This window comes from Watersipora subatra, chromosome 6, assembly GCF_963576615.1.
Source record: "Watersipora subatra chromosome 6, tzWatSuba1.1, whole genome shotgun sequence".
Taxonomy (NCBI): Eukaryota; Metazoa; Bryozoa; class Gymnolaemata; order Cheilostomatida; family Watersiporidae; genus Watersipora; species Watersipora subatra.
Genome location: NC_088713.1, coordinates 18,628,979 through 18,651,004, shown reverse-complemented (window position 1 = coordinate 18,651,004; position 22,026 = coordinate 18,628,979). Strand labels below are relative to the sequence as shown.

General features: G+C 36.3%; 1 protein-coding gene across 1 annotated transcript in view; it reads right to left on the bottom strand.

Moving 5' to 3' along the window:
• The window catches only part of LOC137398504 (innexin unc-9-like), a 35,952-nt gene extending 13,999 nt beyond the window's left edge, over positions 1-21,953 (bottom strand). The window contains exons 1-4 of the mRNA XM_068084621.1: positions 21,813-21,953; positions 12,645-12,780; positions 8,927-9,048; positions 3,789-3,951 (exon numbers count right to left, since the gene is read on the bottom strand). Coding sequence (XP_067940722.1) covers positions 3,789-3,951; positions 8,927-9,048; positions 12,645-12,741 — 382 coding nt within the window. The 5' untranslated portion in view covers positions 12,742-12,780; positions 21,813-21,953. The remainder of the gene's footprint in view (positions 1-3,788; positions 3,952-8,926; positions 9,049-12,644; positions 12,781-21,812) is intronic.
• Positions 21,954-22,026: the final 73 nt, after the last annotated feature.

The following is a 22,026-nucleotide window of genomic DNA, read 5'->3' as shown; positions in this document are numbered from 1 at the left end:
TTTGCGGTATTTGCTGAAAACCACTGCGCAGCATGGAAACGTACAATCCTCTCGACTTCGGAGGGGGCTGCTTCGCAGTACTGCGCACCATGGAAACATAGTGAAAGTATCCCCTTTCCTTTAACCAGTTTAGGAGCTGCCAAAAAAGCAACAATTGATGGTAATCAAATCAGGAATGCTCAGCCCTCTCCCCGAAATTGATACACAACTTTTGTTTTTAATGGCAAGGGGAGGACATAGAAGATACACTTCCCCTGTGAGTGTTTATCTAAAGTCAGCATGGCATTGACATCTGATACAATTCAGTTGACAACTCTCGCCCAGCCTTCCAGGTCACGGGCTCATTATTTTTTGAGCAGAAGATTTGATTACTAACAAAACTGGCATGTATGCAATACAAGCCTATGGAATAACGTTCAAACCAGGCTCGATCCGGTATCGTTGTCACGCAGCATTTCCTCACCAAGCAGCCATGAAACGTGACAAACTTTCGATGATTGCTCTACAACTGTTAGCACTTGTATTATACTACAGCTTGTACTTGATATCGTCTAAAAAACTCAAAATTGCAATGAGAATTGTACTTCAAACGACATCGGTCTGTTTCCAAAAATGCCATTCTGGTTCCAATTTGGATCTTTTTCACAACAGACTATTTTGCTCGTTCTGACGAAATCAGATCGGAATTTGACGGAATTGCCGACTTTGGAATCAGCAGAAAATTCTGTACAAAATCAAGGTAATTGACAAACCAAAAGCGTCTTTAATATTTTTCAATTCAATGAAACCGGCAGCAAAAGAAAAACGCTATTTATCCAGTTTGACCAAAACGCAGACCCCCGTTTTCTAATATAAAAAATCATCAAGATAAAAATATGATTTGAAAATTTATTAAACGAAAAGATAATTATTAAGAGCTCTCAAAAAGACAACAGTTTTTTACCACAGCAATGTACCTACTAAATATAGCATGGCCAATCAAGATTGTAAATTAACGAGACCACTAAAATGGTAAAGTGTCAATTTGCATATTTGTTCCGGCTGTCAAGCTGTTGACAAAAGCTAGCTTCAGCAAAGGATTAATCCTTAGCCTGCAAATCTCATCTGCCGGATAAGGGCAGGGTCATGGCCTCAGCTGTCAGAGACCGGACACTTGAGGCTAATCTGTAAAAAGGACCTTCTGTGGTTAAACGGGTTTGGGGTTCTGGTTGGCTGACCTGGCTGTGGGAGGCCTAGATAATCACCCCTCAATGATTAATCACCATATTATTCTACAAGTTTAGCCTCATTTCCATTTGGAAAGCTTAAAATAGAGAAGGGTGACTTATTAAGTCCGTTAGAGGTAGACAGAACTGACAGAGCTTGATAAATGACCACAATTGAGAATTATTTCTAAGCTGAATGCATACCATCTGTCACTCCAGCGAGGCATGCAGTTATTAGCAGAAACACGATTGAAAAAAAAGGAAGTTGTTTACCCCTGGTGAGTGAAATGAGTTAGCGAGAACAACTCCTCCCAAGACAACAACTAAGTGCAGAGAATGAGACATCATGTTAATATTAGAAGACAGTTGTGATCAAATGACATGGCCTGCAGTGAATTAGCTTGACAGATGCGAAGGATTGCAGGGCAGATGGCCAATTAAGTTAAGAAAAAGACAAATGACAGCAGGCCACAGTAAGGCAGGACTGCATTTTGCTCTTCACAGATTCTACCACATTTTATTACCAGCAATAAAATCTAGTATATACAAATGCTATCAGAGCCTTCCCAAGCAGAAGAGCCATATCTCTAAATAGGTCACTGCTTCAGGGGGCTATTGGTCAGAAAGAAATAATCTGCAAATGTGATAGTGACTACACAAGCAGGCAATTCTTTTAGTACCTTACATAAAAAACATTAAATTTTCCATAATTTCGATGGTGACCAACGAATACGGAGTCAAGGCTATCTTCAGCAGTCCTTATTTACGAAGGAAACACAAAAACAAGCATCTCATTTCTGGTAATTTTATAAACCACAAAACAAATGCGCTCATCGCTCACAAATGAGCCAACGGGGTACGAGCGATGCCAACATGTGGATGTCAAACAAATCAAAATCCCATCGGCCGGAAACCTTGACGTGTGCTGGCTTTTTCACTAGACTAAAATCACTTCAAAAAAGCTTCCGAACGAGTAAGATAGAGACGTTTGACAAAATATTTTCCACATAAAAGTTTATTTATTCAATTTATAATTTATTCAATTTATTATTAATTCATCTTGAATTATTATAGTTTACTATCAAGCGAAGAAAATAGTTTATGGGAGATGAATGGGTAACTTGGACCTACTCAATTACTTCTCTTATAATTCACTAGTCCAATAGAAACATCCGGAATCTATTGCAACACTATACTAAGCCTTGAAAAGTGATGATACAAATTCCGGAGAAGATCTGCTTACCACAAAACAGATAAAATAAGCACTTGGTTGGCTCTAAAGAAAGAAATCATTAAATCTTAAACCTGATTTCCCCATCTTTTGAAAAATCAGATTATCCAGATTCTATGACTAATCTTTCCATAAAGACGTGAAGAGAAACAGAAAACACTGACGTACCAAGAAAACTGCTAGCGGCTCAAAATGTATGACGGTCTTTAATGATTAGACAAATTCTATTGTTACTAGGCAACTATCAAGATATATCCAAATGTTAATAGATTCAAATTTGTAAGCAAGTGGTTCTTAACCTTGGTTCAATAGAACTCTCGGTTTCGGTGGGTCAGTCTCAGGAGTTAATCTGTGGGAGGTCTTTTAAAGGCATTACTGATTTACAAGGTCATAGTTTTAAGAAAAAAAATTGTAATATGGTTGCAAGTTCATACGCTGTATTGGTTTTGATCTTTGAACACAGTGATGTTCATTTTGTACACCAGTGAAACGTATGCTTGTCTTGAATGTGAAAAAAATCATATTTGATTTTCTCGATAATGATGGGTTCGAGGTGAAAGCGGATATGAAACTGTTGGGGTTCAGTACATCCAACAAGAAACACTGAACTAAGCGAAACAACAATATCATGTCACGATACACAACTCTGGGTGACTGTCTTGGCATTCAATTAAAGTGAAAAACTGGAGGTTTTGGCAGTTTCATCATCATTTCAAAGATTCTGTTTACCACCCTGGTACACAATGACATGTTCTGACAGGTCTCGACTTCAACAACGCTGGCTTTGACATGTCATTAATTTTGCATATACACTGTGATGACCTTCATGCAAGGTTATTCGAATGTCTAGGGGAAGATGAGGTCAGCCAATGTTGAAGAGTTGAAAACACATTGCGTGGCCTCGCTTCAACCATGTTCAATATGTATAAATACCTATTGAACTTGGTTTGTCAATGTTCAATAGATGTTCAATATATGTTCAATAGGTGTTCAATGGATGTTCAATAGGTGTTCAATAGATGTTCAATAGGTATTCAATAGATGTTCAATAGGTATTCAATAGGTGTTCAATAAATGTTCAATAGGTATTCAATAGATGTTCAATAGGTATTTATACCTACTGTACATCTTTTTTTTGATGATTAGTAATACTAACAAAAAGTTATTTATGAAGACAATTACTTTTACAGAAACTGTCTCCAAACTTATAAACTACCTCTGACCTAACAAATAAAAATCAGTCAGAGATACACTCGATTAAGCGAGAGATCATTGTACAATATTTCAATATCTAAAATTGATGATATCAAACATTTCATGATTGGTTGTAAAAAGTTGGTAGTAATTATTACCGGGTACGGCGAACAAAGCGGCGCAGAATGTCAAGATAATGGGCACCCATTGGTAGTAGCTGAGTTCCTGGGCATAGATGGATTTCTCTCCTGGAGTAAGACCACCCGGTGGAATTGTTGGCGTGAGGTCTTGTGTGAGAGGTACATAGTACGTATTCGATATCTACAAGGACACACACAGTGCTTGACTAAGGACATCATTTGATGGCTCAAATAAAAATCCGACAGAAACGATAACACTGGAATATTTTTACATCTTATTCGGTATTTTATTATTTTCAATATTTTATTCCAAGATTCACTCAAAAACCTTTTTGTAACTATGATTAGCTCATGGTTTCGCAGGTATTGGATCAATCTATCACATGGGAGTTTTGTGGCTAATTCTGTTAAGAATAATGCACCTTTCCTAAGTTACTGAAAATGATAAACACTGCCTGTAATATTCAAAAATAATTTTTCACCGAGTTTGTATTGCACTGCCTCTGAGGCAGTTTTTTGCTTTTAAAGACCTGGAAGAACTACCCCGAGAAGACCACCCAGCATGATTTTTGCACCATAGTAGAGTTGACCACCAACCATGCTGGTAACTAGTGCTTGACGGTTTACTTATTTGGCAGCCATTTTTAGAGTAAACGACTTGAAAATCGCTGCCATTTAAAAAGATATCGCCAATAGTATAAATGACGTAGTCGTGTAATGGCAATTTATCTCGCAGCTGATGATCTTCAGAGTGAGCTAAAAACTGGAACTGGAACTACTTGAACTGGCCTGCTAGTCTTATAATAATAATAATATATATAATTATTATATAATAATCTCATTGCATGGTCTTCTACGCACACTTGCATTCGTGAAACAAACGTTTTAATTCTCATGAACACAAAACAGTTTCTTTTAAAGTTGAAATATACAAAAAATATGAAGTTATTTTTACATAATAATATTGCAATTTAACGCGAATCGACTGTTTGCAACATCAAATCGTCTTGTGATTTTTAGGAATCGCGAAGCTCCAGTGGTATCATTACCACTATCTCTTGCACAGCAAGAGCTATAAGCAACCAAATAATTTTTTACATTTCCAACGTTGTGTGGATTGAAACACTAACCTAGCGCTTCCCAGTCCAGAGTGATAACCTCTACACCACGGCTGCTTTATCAAGTCATAAAAGCAATATGTTAAAAAAGACCTTGCTTGAAGACACATTTGTAAATACAACAAGCAACAATTGTAATTGAAAAATATCGTGAAGGCACATTTACCAAGATGCATAAAACTATGACCTCACACATTTAATTTTGTGTAATGAAGCAACAATAAGTATGTTACATCAGACAAGTACATCCGGTAACAACAAAAGCATGAATATAAAAAAGACGGATTTAGGAGTTGAGGTTTTGTAATAAACAACAATAATGCTTTCCAGACTGTCCGAATCATCGCGTGACGCATGTCCACCATATAGCAGTCAGTTTAAGGAATGTAACTAATTTATCAACTATATCAAATGTCACAGGTTATATACCTTCAGCTGTAGGCCGTTTAGATTAAGCAACCACCTGCTGGTACTTGTCACAGGAGAATCAGCTAGTGGTGAGAACATTAGTCTTTCAACTACTTGACGACACCAAAGTGTCTTTATGAAACGGAGGGCATAGGCTAACAGCTATCAGCTAACATAGGCCTGACTAATGTTGTTAGTACAAACGCTATCGTACCAAAGCTTTATCCAGGCAACAAGCCAGAAACAATCGTGCCCTTGTTGATCTGTCAGAGATCATAGTTGACAGTATGACTACATTTCCATGTCACGTATAATGAACATATTCAAGGGGTAATGCAAGATTGATACACATGGCTGGTTGGTCTGACATCTAAAGCTTATGTAAGCAGTTAATTATGTAAGCAGAGATTTGTCATTACATAGGAGAATCAGCATTGGACATACCATCCTACATGTCACATGTTATATACAATAAGTAGTGTTACACGCTACGAAGTCGTATCTTTCATCTTCGTAGCATGTAAATGGCTCAAAACGTCGAATTTTTAAATCATCGGAGCGCTACGAAACTCCGTTTCAAGAGGGGGTATTTTTGAAAACATCGTAGCAACAACGAAGTACTGCATATCATGTAAACATCGATATTCGTATTATTGCACAAATCTTTGCGATCAGGAGGTTGGATTTTCACCAATTTCATTAGTTACGTTCTTACAGCATCTCTGTTTTTAATGTATGTGTTTTAAAAATATCTTCAAAATGAAAAATATTAACTCCAAAATTTAAAGCAAAATTTATTACACGGTTTGATATTGACGTTGGACCTTAAACGCATTCTAGGAGTGCCGGTCAAGATATAATTTATACGCCCCGTTGTAGATAAAAGAGCAACAGACTAATATAAAAAACGCGGAGTTTTACGACAATTTCTTCGTAGCACGTAAACTCATCAGATACGAATAATTGCGAGTTGTGCGACCACTCCTGCGTATCATGTAATTCGTCCTCCTCATTCCTACGATCAAAACCGCAACTTCGAAGCCCAAAAATTCTTAGCATGTAACACTAGTGAATGGTCATTTGTAAGACCTCTCATGTAAAACCGGAAAGCTCTGGTAAATGAAATTTTAAAGCTCAAAATCCAACTGCAATCCGTCCATGGGTTACGACGGGTTATTCGACTTTTTCCCCCTGCAATGTAGTACATGCTGATTTTTCGCCCTATTCATAGGCAATATTTTTCACGATATGAAACCAACAAAACTTTTTCTTGAAATTCAAAGTTGGCTGTCGGTCTGCTGATTACGTCGGAATAAGAAATATGTCGATATGTCGATATGCTATTCGCCGAAATCCTTCCAACAACCATTGAAAGAGATACGATACTAAATCTCGCTCAGTTTGGCGTTAATCCGTTATTAGTCAGTATGAAAACAAAACCGGAAAGGGGTGATAAAATTTTAGTGATAAAAAGTTGAAGTTCGATAAAAGATTCAAAAATGCATCCAAAAACTTACCTTTAAGTAAGTGTTTAGTTAAGCAAAATTCATTTAATTTACATTCAACACTTTTATTATACGTCTGCCTCGAAAGTACGAACTCCTTTCGGTATCTACTGCCCATATTACATTGTAACGTTAAATTTTATTGCAGATCATAACCACTAAATACACTGAAGTTACTGAATGTAGCTTTACAAACTAAAGTTAACATATTGTTTTGTTACTAATTTTTTATATCTGCAGTATGTATAAAACTGATGATTTTTACCAGGGTTTGTTTGCATTAAATATTTACTATGGTTTGCTATATACAAAATTTTTGCTTTACGATGCCAACATTGGAACGAATTAAAACCGTATGGCGAGGTTCCATTATACAGAGTGTCCAAACAGTGCAGAGACACCTGAATTCGCCAGTGCTAAAGTGCGGGGCTGCGTCAACAAGCAGACCAGGTTTTCATTGGTCACGGTAGTAGAGCGATGGTTGTGAGACGTCTTATGTCAAGTTGGGATCTTCAAGAGAAAAGCAAGAACAATGCGCACACACAAGTGCGACGCTGTTGGTCGTTAAAGTTGTTTTCATGGCACACCGATGTCGCATCATACGGGTATTACACTTCCAACCAGCAACACTGAATCACAACAGAATGAAAATGATAGGACTGTTTCCATGATTGCAAGCGTCAAAAAATCCCGTAAAACTTTTCATAGACAATAGATTCCAAGTCAAAACCGATGGCGGATTTAACAGTTTTCAAATTAAAATTTTGACATTTAACTATGTGAATATAAGGACAGAGATTAGACTTGCAAATCTAGAGTGCAGCGAATCCAGTGCAAGTCAATATTTGGTAACCTAAAGAGCACTCGAAATGCCAACTAAATTGAGTAGAGTTTCATTCGTGCAAACAAATCGATTTTAAAATTGTGACTAACGTAGTTCACTGCGTTCACATGGATCGTTCAAGGGTACCAGAAATGCCAGATTTTACGCGATCACAAAATTGGTCAAATCTTTTACCGTGGCCACATGGACCGTCTGAGGATCCACAAAATTATTCACAACCTTTGACCGTGGTAACATGGAACATTTGAAGGCGCCCCAAACACCAGATTTGAGGTAATTCACAAAATTGGTCATATATTACATGGCATTTGCTTCACGAATCAGCAAGGAGATCCTCTGCTTGAACCGGCATATATAATCGAGTCACTTTCGCATGGTCAAGCAGCAGCTACCTGAATGTTTTATTGCAGCAATTTTAGCACTTGGCCTCATCATAGGTGCTATATGGCCTACTGTTGAGGATAGGACAAGGGCCATTACAACTATGTCCGAAGCGACCCTGGCCATTACACGGAAAAAATTGGAAATGCTATTGTTTTACAGCTTATGTTAGTACTGTCGACGACATTTTCCTTCACAACCTGAAGACCAAATTTTTGGTAGAAAAAGGTGATGCTACGTCACGACGATAGGAAGCAAGTTAGGCGCATTTACACATAACGCCTAAGAATCGTACAAGAATAGTTATCATTCATTGACATTACTTGCTTTGAATATCTATGATGTCCAGCTTCTGGTGAAGGCTGGTTCACACTATATCGCCATTTGACGGCGTTTTCTTGCCGGCTTTCATCGTCGATTATGTGAACCGTAAACTGTAGTACAGCCAGGCAGTCGTTATAAAGGCAAAATCAAGTTTGCATCCATGCATCATATGACTTCTATATATAGTAAGTTTTCATACAGCAATAGCGTAGCGACGCACTTCCATATGGCGCTGCAATGCCATCATGAGAATGGCCGTGGCTCATTCTATCGTGATTCAGTATGTCATGGAAAACGACCTTAGCGACCAATGGCGTCGCACTTGTGCGTGCTCATAGGTCTTGCTGTCCTGCTGTTTCACATGCAGACATAAGGCATTACATAACTATCCCTCTACTAGAACCCCTATAGAAACATGATCTGCTTGTCAGCCTAGTGTAGCTGGCAACTCGTGCGCTGCTACACTATCTCTGTAAGGAAACTTGGTAGCACAGAGCGAAACAGACTTCACAAAACAGGATATTGATGGAAATACACCAAGTTTGGTAGATGACTCCATAAAAAGCAAGGTCTTACCCAGCAATAATTGTCTGTGTATTTGATCCACTGTGAGGTGAACTCCTTTGGAGCATAACAGTCGATAGGGTCACCAACATACGATTTTGTGCTGATAAACACCGCCATCATAATGAGAATGCCTGTAAACAGATGGAAATATATCACTCAAACTATACTTTACCTAGTAAGCATTGCGTCTTTATGCTTCGAATGGGTCGAAATTGTCCCCTGCCAACGAATTTGCCTTCTATCGTTTTAACGAATTGGAGTTCCTTTATATAGATTTCTCCAAGATTTGCGATGTATCTTTCAAAACAAAACTTGTTCAAACAGACTCGCTTTCTCACAGCGAATGCTTTCACACAAATTCAGCGAAGCGTTTCGGATACGTTCGGATTTAATCGTTTCTATGATTCAAAAAGGAAAAACTCTGAACCCAGTTGAAGCATGAAAAACTTCAAATCACTGTTACCACAAAGACTATGTTTTCTATGTTGCTAATTTTTAAGTTTGCATCAGCAAGATGGAAACGGAAAGAACCCGCTAGTCAAGCGAGTTTGGTTACTGAAAAATTTGTATCGAATGTTTCCATGCTTGCGAAAGATAGAAGCAGCACTTGCGAACAAAGCGCGAAAATGCAGCGCAAGCTACTCCATTTTAAACATTTCCATAGTCGTTATACGACGCTATGATTTCTGACAAAAACTCTTTATCATTTTTAACAAGGCATCAGCATTAGTCCGCAACATGCAAACGAATGTTCATTAAAACACTTATCGCATGGAAACTCAATGGGCACACAATTCCAAAGCTGCATATTCCGCGCTATGGAAACTTAGAGAATATGCAACTATGAATTATCTTGAGTGAAAAAAGGTTGAAATTGTACCTTTTTTGGCAAATGGGAGTAGTGAGCTTTCAAAGTTGAACTAATTCAACTTTTAGCTTGATTGAATTAAAACTTTTAATCAAATCAATTTGAATTGAATTAAAACTTAATTTGAATGAATTCAAAATTGAACTAATCTATTTTATTCATGTATGAAAACCTTGCCTACAGGATACAAGAGTTGTTCATCCTCAAACAATATGCTTTTGAAAGATTGCTATAGTGACAGCAAAGATGTAAAAAAAACAATTTGTTTCAGTATGATTTTTGGTCAAAGATTTTTGGCTTAAAAGCTGTTTTGATAACTTTATGCAAATATGGGATCAGTTACTAGGACTTGAGGATGTTACAAGTAAATCTAAAATACTTGAAACCACGGCAACTTGAAGATGAACATGCGACAAATGAGTGTGCAGTTTACTTTTTATAGGCAACGTGCCAGGTTTCTATGAAGTATTTTTATACCTCAAAGACAACTTTAAAAAATTTAAACAGTTTTTTGTATTTAATGGCTAATAGGCTAATACGATGGCAAATACGATTCATTACAGATCACCCCTAAGTGATTTTTTACTGTGTGGGCTGCAGTGAGTACAAGTACACAAAACAATGCTTTATCATGATGCTACCGAAAGCTTGAAACCTTGCTAATTCACCATTTTTTACTAATACCTGTTCTGGTCGTAGATTCCGACAAGAAGTGACATGATGAAGATAATTTTCAAGGATCTTTTTTCTTCTTGTAATAAAACATTCCACTATGAATTATCTCGAGTAAAATATTGGTCAAATCTTTGACCTTGGTCACATGGACTATTTGAGGCCCAAACACAAAATCTTAGGGATCTACAAAAAGGTTCAACACTTTTGATCGTGGTCACATAGAACATTTGAGTGCGCTCCAAGGCGATAGACAGGCTGATACAAGCCATTCGTTTCACGTAACTGTTCAGTGGTTAAAAAGTGATCCCGCAATCCATTACTCTTTGCAGTTAATCAGGACACGCGTCCCAGCAATAAGTGAAAACTCGAGGCATGAAAACTAGTTTGTAAATTCACTTTTTATTAATCGTAAACATTTTCCTGTTTTTCTTTGGTTCAGTAGACAATTTTGAGATTCGCGGATGTTTAAATAGCATGCTGAAAGGTGTCACCAGTATTTTGCACCTTTACAAAACGTAAGAACAGTGAACCACGGCAAGTGCTATCAAGGAGGGACCTTACTGGACGAGAATATGAAATATATTACATATTTTAGTTTTTCGATTTTTAATCATTTTCAACTTTTCAAATGAGTCATTTTCACCCAGCGAAATACTGAAACCGCGAAAGCCGAAATGTGAAGTAGCAACGATCACTGAACAAACAAAATAGAACAAAGACCAAGGCCTTCATGCCTAGTTAATATGCCTGGATGTAAATATCAACTAGCGTAGACAAGAAATTAGGCAGGAGGTCGCTTGTTGACAAACCTCAAGTGCCCAGGGCTTTGTCCGAGAACCTTTCAGACGCTGAATTATATAACATATTATATAATTCAGATCATGTGAAATAAACCACTACATACATCTGTTTCTTAAGCTCAAATCCTTACCGCTTAGCCTGTGATCGCTTAGCCTGTGATCGTATATTCTCTGAAGAGCCGCTGATATGTGATATCACCAGTTTATTAAAGCTAATCAAAACCTAATAGAAGATATCAAGGCACCACACTGTGATGATAAAAAACATCATCAGTTAATTAAAATTTGCATGGCTATTTTGGGAGGGGAGAAAGATAAACGTTCTGAACAAGCTTATTACAATGTGAGGTGCCGGCAAGTCGATAAGTTTTAGTTAACTATTCCTGCCACGAGCCACGTAGTAGCCGTAGTAGCTGTGCTGTGCAGCTTTAGTAGGCTTCATGTAAAACATTTCTGATTAGTAAGTAGTTAATTATTAGTCCATCCTGTCTGTACTCAAATGAAAGGAAACAATGATCTGCTTGCGTTAAGCCAATAAAAAATATGTTTACAGCCTACACCGAGCTTACTTTCGATGTGTAAAAACTTTATTATTTATCACAAATTATTGTGTGTCTCTAAGGTAAATTAGCTGTTATTTTATTTTTTCAATTTGTTTTTTGCAATTTTTATATAATGAATCTGTTTTAAAAATGAACCTGCACAGTTATTTTGTAGATTCTATCACAAAGTTTCGGAATTTTTCTATCAGTTGCAATTGACATTTGAGGTGATCTGGCTGCCGGGATGTTTGAAGATTAAAGTCGATAAAACTTAATCTCGACCTAAGGAAAGAAAAATACATGCGAAATGAAGTCACTAGTTGTTATAGTTGCTACCAGCTATTACAATTCAAATTGAAAATTTAAATTAAAATTAAACAATTAAGTTGCAGCATTACCCGCCTCTATTCTGTCAGTCTCTTTGCAACTATAGACGTCATAATCACACATTTGATTAATCTGATCGTTTTAATCGTCATCAAGTTTTATCGGTTTTAATCTTAAAACATCCAGGCAATCGAACCACCCTAAGCATCAACAAACAATTGCAAGCAACATAAAATATCAATACTTTCTGATAAAATACTAAAGTTTTGAGAATATTTCGGTATATTTAATATCTATTTATATATTCAGTATATGATATATTCTTAATGCACTGTGTAATCACCTGCAGCGTTTATTGAGGCTTTATCATAAATTTTTGAGCTGTGGTACAAATGACAATTTTAACACGCCGAGCAGATCTTGAAATGAAGCAACCTTGTATGCAGATGTTTGACTGCGCATGTCCTACATAGACAAAGGAAAGCGATAAAGACGACATATTGTTAATGTCCTACCAACGGAGTATCGATTAGACAGTCGATCGAATCCGTCATCATCTCTTCTCTCCAGGAGTTTGGCTCCATTCCTCAATGCTGAGATGAACGTTGTCATAATGGCAGGTGGTTGAAATCAGTCAGAGATGTCGTACTGCTGTAATCAATATACAAGAACCTAATTAGAAATACAGCAGATCGCCCTACTAACAAAGGAATTAGAGAAGAAACATTTATCACTCTGAGGCCTCTCAACCAGACTGCGGTCTGTCAAGAAACCGCTACTCACCACACACGTTCTGCTGGTACAAAGGTTACCAAGGTTTCTCTCAGACTAAATGTAAAAGTACCTCATATAAGCTCTACTTAGCCGGAAAAGAACGTGATAACCAGTCAAATTCTTGCATGGTTCAAAAACAAAAAATGCACTATTACGAAACGGTATAATTTCCGATTGTTTATACGTGTTTGATCTTAGAGCACAGCTAATACCTGACTCAAAATTTCAAGCATCTAAAATTTCATCTGTCACTTAACAACCTTCAATTGAAAACACTTCTAGCATTTCAGTGTTTCAATTCCACCCTGTTTCTAATAAAAAATGCAAATTGATTTACGAGTCATCTAGGTTGCTTGTACCATGTTGAGGCTAGCCAAACATGCCCTACCATAGGAAGTCATACTAATGAAAACTGCATCTCTAATGCGTTAAAATATATTTCATTAAATTAAAATATATCCAACAGAAGAAATTCAAATAAGAACATTATTAGTTTCCATAGTAATGAAGCTTCCGACGCTAACCGTAAAGGGACAGGGTGGCAGTGAAACAAAGTATGTTGATGAAATGGCCACTTCCACAAGGAGTATTAGCTATGAGACACAGAGCGAGGTCTGTCATTAAAGAAATGCATATACAGGATCTGACATGATTAATAGCAGTGTGAAGAGGATGCTCTCCGTTAAGAGATCGACACTAGTTAAGGACAGCTGAAGGTGAAACAGCCAACTTATTGGCTATAGAAACAGGATGCATGAATATTCATAAAAGCAAAAAATGATATTATGAAAGATGATTTATGGAATATGGTATCTATTATGCCAAAATTCGTCCATTTTCCACAGGTGGGTACATAATAGATAAGACCAAAGCAGAAACCGCATGATTGAGTTAAATTTTCGATAAAACTACTGAATTTTACAAAGAAGGCGTGATGTGATAATAAAAATTTTTGCATTTTGTTTTGAGAATTTCGATCCAAATGACAATGGGAATTCCGGGTTCTAGCAAGTGTTTACAAAAATTCAGCAAAAAGCAACAAATTACAATGGTATGATGTAATTTATATTTTCAACATTAGATGAAACTAAATAGAAAACAACTCTTAACTTCATAGATATTAAACGACAATTGATATAGATAATAATGGCAATTCGGTAAAGTAAAATGATTGCATGAACTACAGTAGTTGAATTTTTCAAATTCTCAGCAACTCTCATCACCTACCTAATTTTCTAAGCATGAGAGACAATGCCTTCCCTAACCTAATTTAGCAAATGATGCATTGAATTATAGAGGTTTCATTGTCTTTTGGATTATATCTCCCAATTAGCTAACTAGTGGCGATAAAATTCAATGGATAATAGTTCTCCACTCACAAATTTAACTGAAAATAAAATTTAAATTTTTAAAACTTAAATAAACTGTTTTAAATTCAATACTGGCAATAAACATAATTTACCAGTTCTGCTATCTAGAACGGTACTATGTAAGAGAAGACCAATTTCAAAAGTATATATCATTTAATAACTTTCACTGTGCAACCCTACCATGAAGTTCTCATTTACTATGTGAGCAAACCCTTGAAAATGGAGTATGTCTACTTAGCTAGCTGCAACCAGAGGTTGTGCATGTTTTTAAGAGGTTGTTGCACAAACAACGGCTCTGTGATCTTGCCTGAACATGTCTGAGTCAAGGAAACCTCAACAACTTGAGACATGTCCAGTTACCAAGAGCAACTTAAAGTTGGATGTCAATCCTGTCACCACCAGTGGTCATTTTTGGGAACTGAACCCCAACTTTGGGGTCAGGAGGTCTAGACCAGTGGGCTATGGGTGCTCTCAATTACTACATACTTGATGACAGTGATAACTGGTACACATTCACTATGTTTCCATGATGCGCAGTGCTTCGGAGTTGCGCTATCTCCGAATCATGGAAACGGCGTCTTCGCACTGAAACCACTGCGCACTGATCAGTGCGAAGCCAGTGCAAATCCGCAGCAAGGAAACAGCGACTGCGCAGTGGCTGCGCATAGCTCTCATGTCGTGGAGACGGATTCTTCGAAGGCCATAAACTAGTACAAAGGTTGTCCTGCTAATCTTGTTTTTTTACTATTTTTCAGATCTTTCACCTAAATTTAATTATGATCTGCATTCACGAGGATGATGAGGTGATTACTTTCCTGGACTTTGATATCGATGCCAACACTTTTCGAATAATAGGTGGCAAGTCCTAAATTAATGTTTAAATAATATATTACTTAAAAATACTTATTAAAAATATAATACTATGTAAAAAGTGTGTTAAGATTTGTAAAACCTTGTGAATGTGTATTGTAAATAAAAGTATAATGACGACATAATCATAAAAAGACCGTTTATGACGTTCGGTATCCGTGATCATTTCTATTTCTCCATCAGGCGATTCGATTTATACAATTTCTCTTCTCTGGCTAATTTGCGGTATTTGCTGAAAACCACTGCGCAGCATAGAAACGTACAATCCCCTCGACTTCGGAGGGGGCTGCTTCGCAGTACTGCGCACCATGGAAACATAGTGATTAATTAAGCAAATCTTTGCACTAGAGCAGTGGGGAGGCAATAGATATCAAAGTTGGTTCCAACAAAATTGGTTAACAGGACAGATTTATAAGTTCATTTCTTTGTGGCTGATCATGCTGGTAGCTGAGTCGATATGGTATAATGGGCATTTGAACTAGATTTACTTGCACATTCAGATGAGTTCCTGCTGATAGGACAATTACAAAAATTGCAGCAAATGCCAATCAAAAAAAAGGAAACCTAAGATGGTAGGTGAAAAACATGAGAACAGGTCAAATATGTGCTAGTTTCAGGCTTATTCAACAGATCTGATCAAAGATGATTTCAAAAGTAAAAGGAAAACAAAAGAAGGAACTATCAAATGGACTGTAGATGGAACTATCAAATGGACTATTGATGGAGCTATCAAATATGTACACGCTGACTCATTGGTTAACCGATCTTCATGGAAAATTATCAAATGTAAGACTATCCCAGGCAGACTTTAAAATTAACCACAATATTTACAGACTAGTGTCAGGAGTCACTGATTTATAACCTTTTTCGCAAGAGAAAATATTGTAAACAAAGCCTTTAGTTTATCTTAAAAAAGAACAGACAAACTTGACATAAATATTTGTGCATTTAGTACAAAAGTGAAGTGAACTGTAAAACAATAGATTGATCACGTTAAAGCGCCATGTTAAAGCAACTCAAGGTTAGCTGACGAATATTAACTTTGGACTCGAGACAACTGACTCTGTCCACGAGACAACGAGAGACTGTTCACGCTTGGATGACTGAGATGGCTAAGGAGCTACACTCTTGACCAGCTAGTAAAAGGCATTACTGCCAGAAGAGTGTAGAATTATGAATTCCGATTGATAGAAGCGATGTTGAAGTGATTAACTATGAACTTGTGGAAACCACAAAGTTGGAAGATAATTGAGTAGTCTTAATTTACGAGGGCAGAGAGGGTTAAAAAAACCATAACTGTTATGCAGCTTTTATGGAGGTTTGGGAGCAGACAAATACTTCGCTCAGTTTCATCATATTATTAAAACTGCTCTGAAAAGATCTGGAAATTTTATAAGAGTAAGGGAATTCTCTAGTGTATTCGGCCAAGTACGCAATTATGAGTATTAATTTCTATAAAGAGAAACTTCCAAAGCAAATTCAAAAATTCTATGAGCAGGTATCATGGGAAGCTTTGTCAACGAGTCTATTCATTTGTGACATACTGTGACACACAGTAAATTGGTATTTTCAAATACCATGATGAGAATTGAATTACCAGTTGTCTGACTATTACAATCTATTAATCAAGATTGGAAAAATCCAGTAAGAAGTATCCAGTTTCAATTCCAAACTCTAACGTATCATCTCTCATCTCCGGAAGCCTTTGTTCCATCTTGTGACATCTAAACTGACTAAGAGGCCCTAAGACTGGTCTACTAGTCTTCTACAAACACTCAAAAACAAAAAGGAACACTTCGAATGGATGGCTAAACACACAACAAACAGAGGCGGACATTGATGAATACTACCAAAAGATGCTCAAATATGTCAACATAGCCAGCTACTGAATGCAGCGGTGGATGCTGTAGTTAAAACATTCAGACCTGAAGAAAATGAAATCATCCAAGAAACCTGTAGAGATGGATTACAGAGGGTCCAAGCTGGGCTAGCAGCCGCACAAACCTAACCTACCGATCTGGTGAATGGTTAGACACAACAATGGATGTAGTCATAAAGTAGATTGATTACCCATGAAGGTCAAGGTTGTAACATCAATTTAGAACTTAATTGAACGGTTTATCATTTTGTTGCATTATAATCAACTCCACATCATTCCCATGATGGAGAATGAACATTCTCCATCACAGAACCTGAACAGTTGCGCTAAACTTGAGCAGTGGAAGTTTCACTAAAAGTCGTGGGTAGGGAACTTGAAAACAATGTGTTTGTATAGCAATAGAACCAAAAAGTATGGCTTTTTGAGGTAAAGTTAATGTGCATTGGAATCATTGTCTTTTTTATAACTCATTGGTCTTATCTACTCATAGGGTCATGTATCATAGTAATGATCACATCTAATATTCTGGATTATAAGGCACATACAGCGAAAATACTTAAAGTTGAACATCTTATTTCTTTAAAACTATTACTGCTCGAGATGTGCCGCGCAGATGACTCGATAGAAGACGCGAACAACCAATATATAAAATGAAACAAAAAAAACTAAGAAAACAATTTGCTGCACAAGACAACTGAAAGTCACACGAGCTACTACTAACAGAATGGGACAACGCTTGGTTTGCATCGGAAAGCCTGGTTTTGAAAGATTTTATAATCGGCATAAAATGGACAAGACTAATGCAGCTGGTGAATTGTAAGCAACATCAGAATTATTGTTTCGTGTTTTCGTCTTAACAATTTAAAACCGAGTAGTTGTTTAATAAAAATCTTATTTACACTAGGATCATTCAAATAAAACAAAGAAAGATTTGTCAAATGTGTCATTATACAAAAGGGAACTAAAATGAAGCAAAATACAAGTCATAAATTGTTTGCAACAAGAGAAAACAAATACCACAGTAAGTTGCCTATTTATTGAATATTAAAGCCATATAAATCTGCAGAAAATAAGAATTTGCTTTCTTGATATAATAAAAAGATACATAACAAATAGAGAAAAAAAATCAAAATCAGGCTTAGGTAAGTTTTTATTTACTACAGTTAGTCTTAAAACATTACCACAACACCGAATTGCTATTTTCAGACTTCAGTTTTCAACAATAAAAACGAAAAGCTCTAAATACAAAAACTCTGAAAAATAACAAAAAACATACTTTCGTGCCTTTCAATAATATCAATAGGTAGCTGAAAAAGGTGATATAATTGTCACCTCTAAAAATAAAACTTGTTATCATAGGAACCAGCTAGGAAATGATGGAAGTTATTTTAAAGCATGGCTGGTGCCTAAACTCTCTCTCAACAGTGCCAAAGGCTAGTGAGACGCCTTATGAATATGGTTTAGTGGAAATGAGGATCAATCACATTTTCCTTGGCTTCAACTAGCTTAACAGAACTAGTTTTACCAAATAATAAAAAAAATGAATAGGACTATAGGATAAAATAATCAAGAAAAAATGGGAGATATATCAATTTATTACATTTCAAATATAGATTAGTTAAAATAAGATATTTTACAACTTTTTTAAAGGTTTTGCAAGCAAATAGTTTTAGATTTCGAGTGTTTGTACTGATATCCACTAGATCAATAAATTAGCGAAATTTCCAAATGATCAAAATTTGCCAAATAAAACAAAAAAGGAATAGTTAAAATAAAGATTGACGAATGATGTTAGTAACGCTGCTCACAAAATTGCATAGACAATAGCCTGAAGAGAGGTTCATGAATGACAAACAGGAAGCTGACTTGGTTAGGATGACACACGTTCACACAGTAGAAACCCAAAATTTCTAAATGAGAAAAAGTAATTTCCTAAATAAAAAAAATCCAACTAGAGATTGATGGATGTTAGTAATGCTGCCGGCAAGATCATTTGGACAATAGACTGATGAGAGGTTCATGAACCGCCAACAGGAAGCTGAGATGGTTAGAATGACACATGTTAGTGCAGTAGGTTGATACAAGATGATATGCAGTGAGCTAGGTGAAGATTGTGATCAAAGGATATCCTACAGACAACTTTCTGTGATGGGAAAATGTATGAGTGATGATTGCAACATTTCCCCCCAAGTCAATGCTGTACGCCTGAACCAACAGAATCGTGATTGTCAATGTGGGTTGTTTCTATGTAGGTAACAGATCATTTTTAAGTTTTGGTACGAAAAACAATGTCTTATGATACTACTTTTTTGTTCATGCTGAGAGATCCCTTATTCTCCAGTTGGCTGCTATGCAGAAGTTAAGTACTATTACATTACCAGCTTTCAAAGCAGGTGTATTCAACTTGGTAGTTCTTGATTTTTGTATTTTTATTTTTGGCATATGAGAAACATTATTTCGTTGATGATTGCAATTGAAATTGTAATCATGAATCAGCCAATTGAAAAGTTATACACACATACTATTTCAATTGCAAACAATACGTATTTATCAAGAAAAAAAACATTGTTCCACCTCATGCAAAATAATAAAACAGTTCATAGATATAGTGAAGTAGACAAGTAATGAAATCTAGCATGCTAGTTTCTGTAAAAAGGTTGCTGCAGTTTGCTGTGGTTGCTTGTTTCTTAGTCCTTGTATTGTATAGGAAAAGAAACGGACAGTATAGGAATGGAGAAAGAAAAGTAGTCTGATAACAACCCCAACATCTCTAGCTTCTGATTTGGTGACACGCTTCTAAACACAAAGCTTATTGGTTATTGATCAATTGGTTGGATTTTTACTGCTAAGTAGAGTTATAGGAATTCAAAGAAGTGTGGTCCATTCTGAAAATATGCTTTCTTTTAAGCTTGAATCTTTCACTTGCTAGACTTTAAAAACCGACAACAATATTTCGTAACTTGATATTAGTATATTAGTATGTTGCAAAGATAATTTTTAGGTAATCTAACTGTCAAAAAATGGCAATGAAGTCGGTAGTCGAAAGTTGGTATATGATGCAGCTTCGTACATAGGTACCTGATAATATATGTAAGTTTTAAAATGAAGCGTCTGACTGACCTAAGCAGTCAGTGTGATGCTAACATATATGATATTTTTGTAGTGGGTAAAAAATAGCATTCCTGTATGGTGAAAATACCACAAAAATGTTACCCGATTTGATGTTTAAAAAGGAACAAAGGTCTGAAGACTCTTTTCCAATACTGAATACAAATGTATACTCTTTCTGTGATGTAATAATCCTGTAATAAATGAAAGGAGTAGATGATGACGTGAAAATGAAGTACCAAAGGACATTTTACTTGTAGACAGACAAGAATCCGTTGACAAAGCTTATGGCATCTTCATTACGTCATCATTCATTTTATGTGACTGATGATGAAACTGGCTCATTAGGCAAAATCGTGATGGAATGATGACAGCATGATGACTTTTTCTTTCCATTCTTATTGGTTGAATTGTAGTGTCTGTATTAACACTTGATGGGTATAGTAGCTAAACTAGAGTGAACGATGTGTGACAGATCGACAAAGGTCAGTTAGATGAAAAGTTAGTATTGAATAAAATAGAGCATTGTCTCTAATAAGGCTTGTATGTATGGGTTGGAGGAGGATCGTCCAGCTGGCCCTAAGTGACTGCAATTAAATGACCTGTCCATCAGCTGATTGGTTAGTGGTCACGTCATTAAGTTTCGTTAAGAAAAGAGTGAATTTTGAATATCAAAGTGGCTATGATTTTGCTGCTTTAAAACAGTCTAAAGCCATAAAATAAGGGCAGATTTCACAGACTCTTGAATGGATAGAAAGCTGCAACTAATTTGCAGGAAAATACGAGAACAATGCAATGCGTATTTAGTGGTCATCATAACCAGCATGGCTACAGAATGAAATTTGATCATATCAGTGCTTATATTCAGCATAAACAGGCTAAACAAGCTTTTCCAGACCAGAAATGTCTCTAAGAAGTTAAGGTGACGAACATCAGCTAATTCAATTCATAAAATAGCTATGCCATCGTTTAGTCTAAAACTTTGGATAATTTAATTTATTAAAAAAGATTTTTATCCTATCATAGTACAAACTATGATGAAAAAATGAAATATCTAGTTACTCTAGTTAATATCTAGTGAGTCAATAAAATAGCATAAAATGAGACCTACAAATGTACTTATCAATATGGCTCAATTACACTTGCCACAAAAAGGTCTAAAACTGGCAGAAAAATACACTTAGATAGTATCGTAAGCAACATATACTCTCAGAGGCCCGGAGCCGTGTTCAACCAAAGAGGGTTCTAACAGCAGTAAAGGATCCTAACAAACAGACAGTTTAACCACAATGAGCAGTTTTGTAAACAATGTGAAGCTAATCTTTAGCACCCCTTAACACAGTGAAACATTCAAGGATGTACGTCGAAAATATAATTGCAAAGGATAAGCGTTTTTCACATTATTGCAAGCGCACGAAACAGCGGAGGATTTTAAATATTTCGAAAAATATTTTATCAACAAAGCATTTCTGAAACCATATATAATGATCAGCTTAAACTATGCAGTAGATGCAAAAAAGAAGCATAAGGCATACAAAGCATGCGGTAGTTGAATGTGTTCATATGCAACAGTGAAATTTGCTTTTCAGTTTGCTACAGCCGTTCTAAACTATTCATACGAGAATAAAAATTTATAAGGTATAGGGTACGAAATAATAAAGGAAAAAACAAGTTATACACACCTGACTAAATCCTTTTCACTCTAACAGAAACCACCACAACATTCGCTGCAACCTGATGGATTCTAGTTGTCTTTTTTATTTTCGCAAATCCAAGAACTCGTAGAGTCTAGCCTGAAGGCTGTAAGGCGGACCTAAGCTAAGCTAAGCTCGCTAGATGATTTATTTATGACCCAGCATAGCCAATAAGCAGCTTGTGTCGAAAAATATGGGCGGA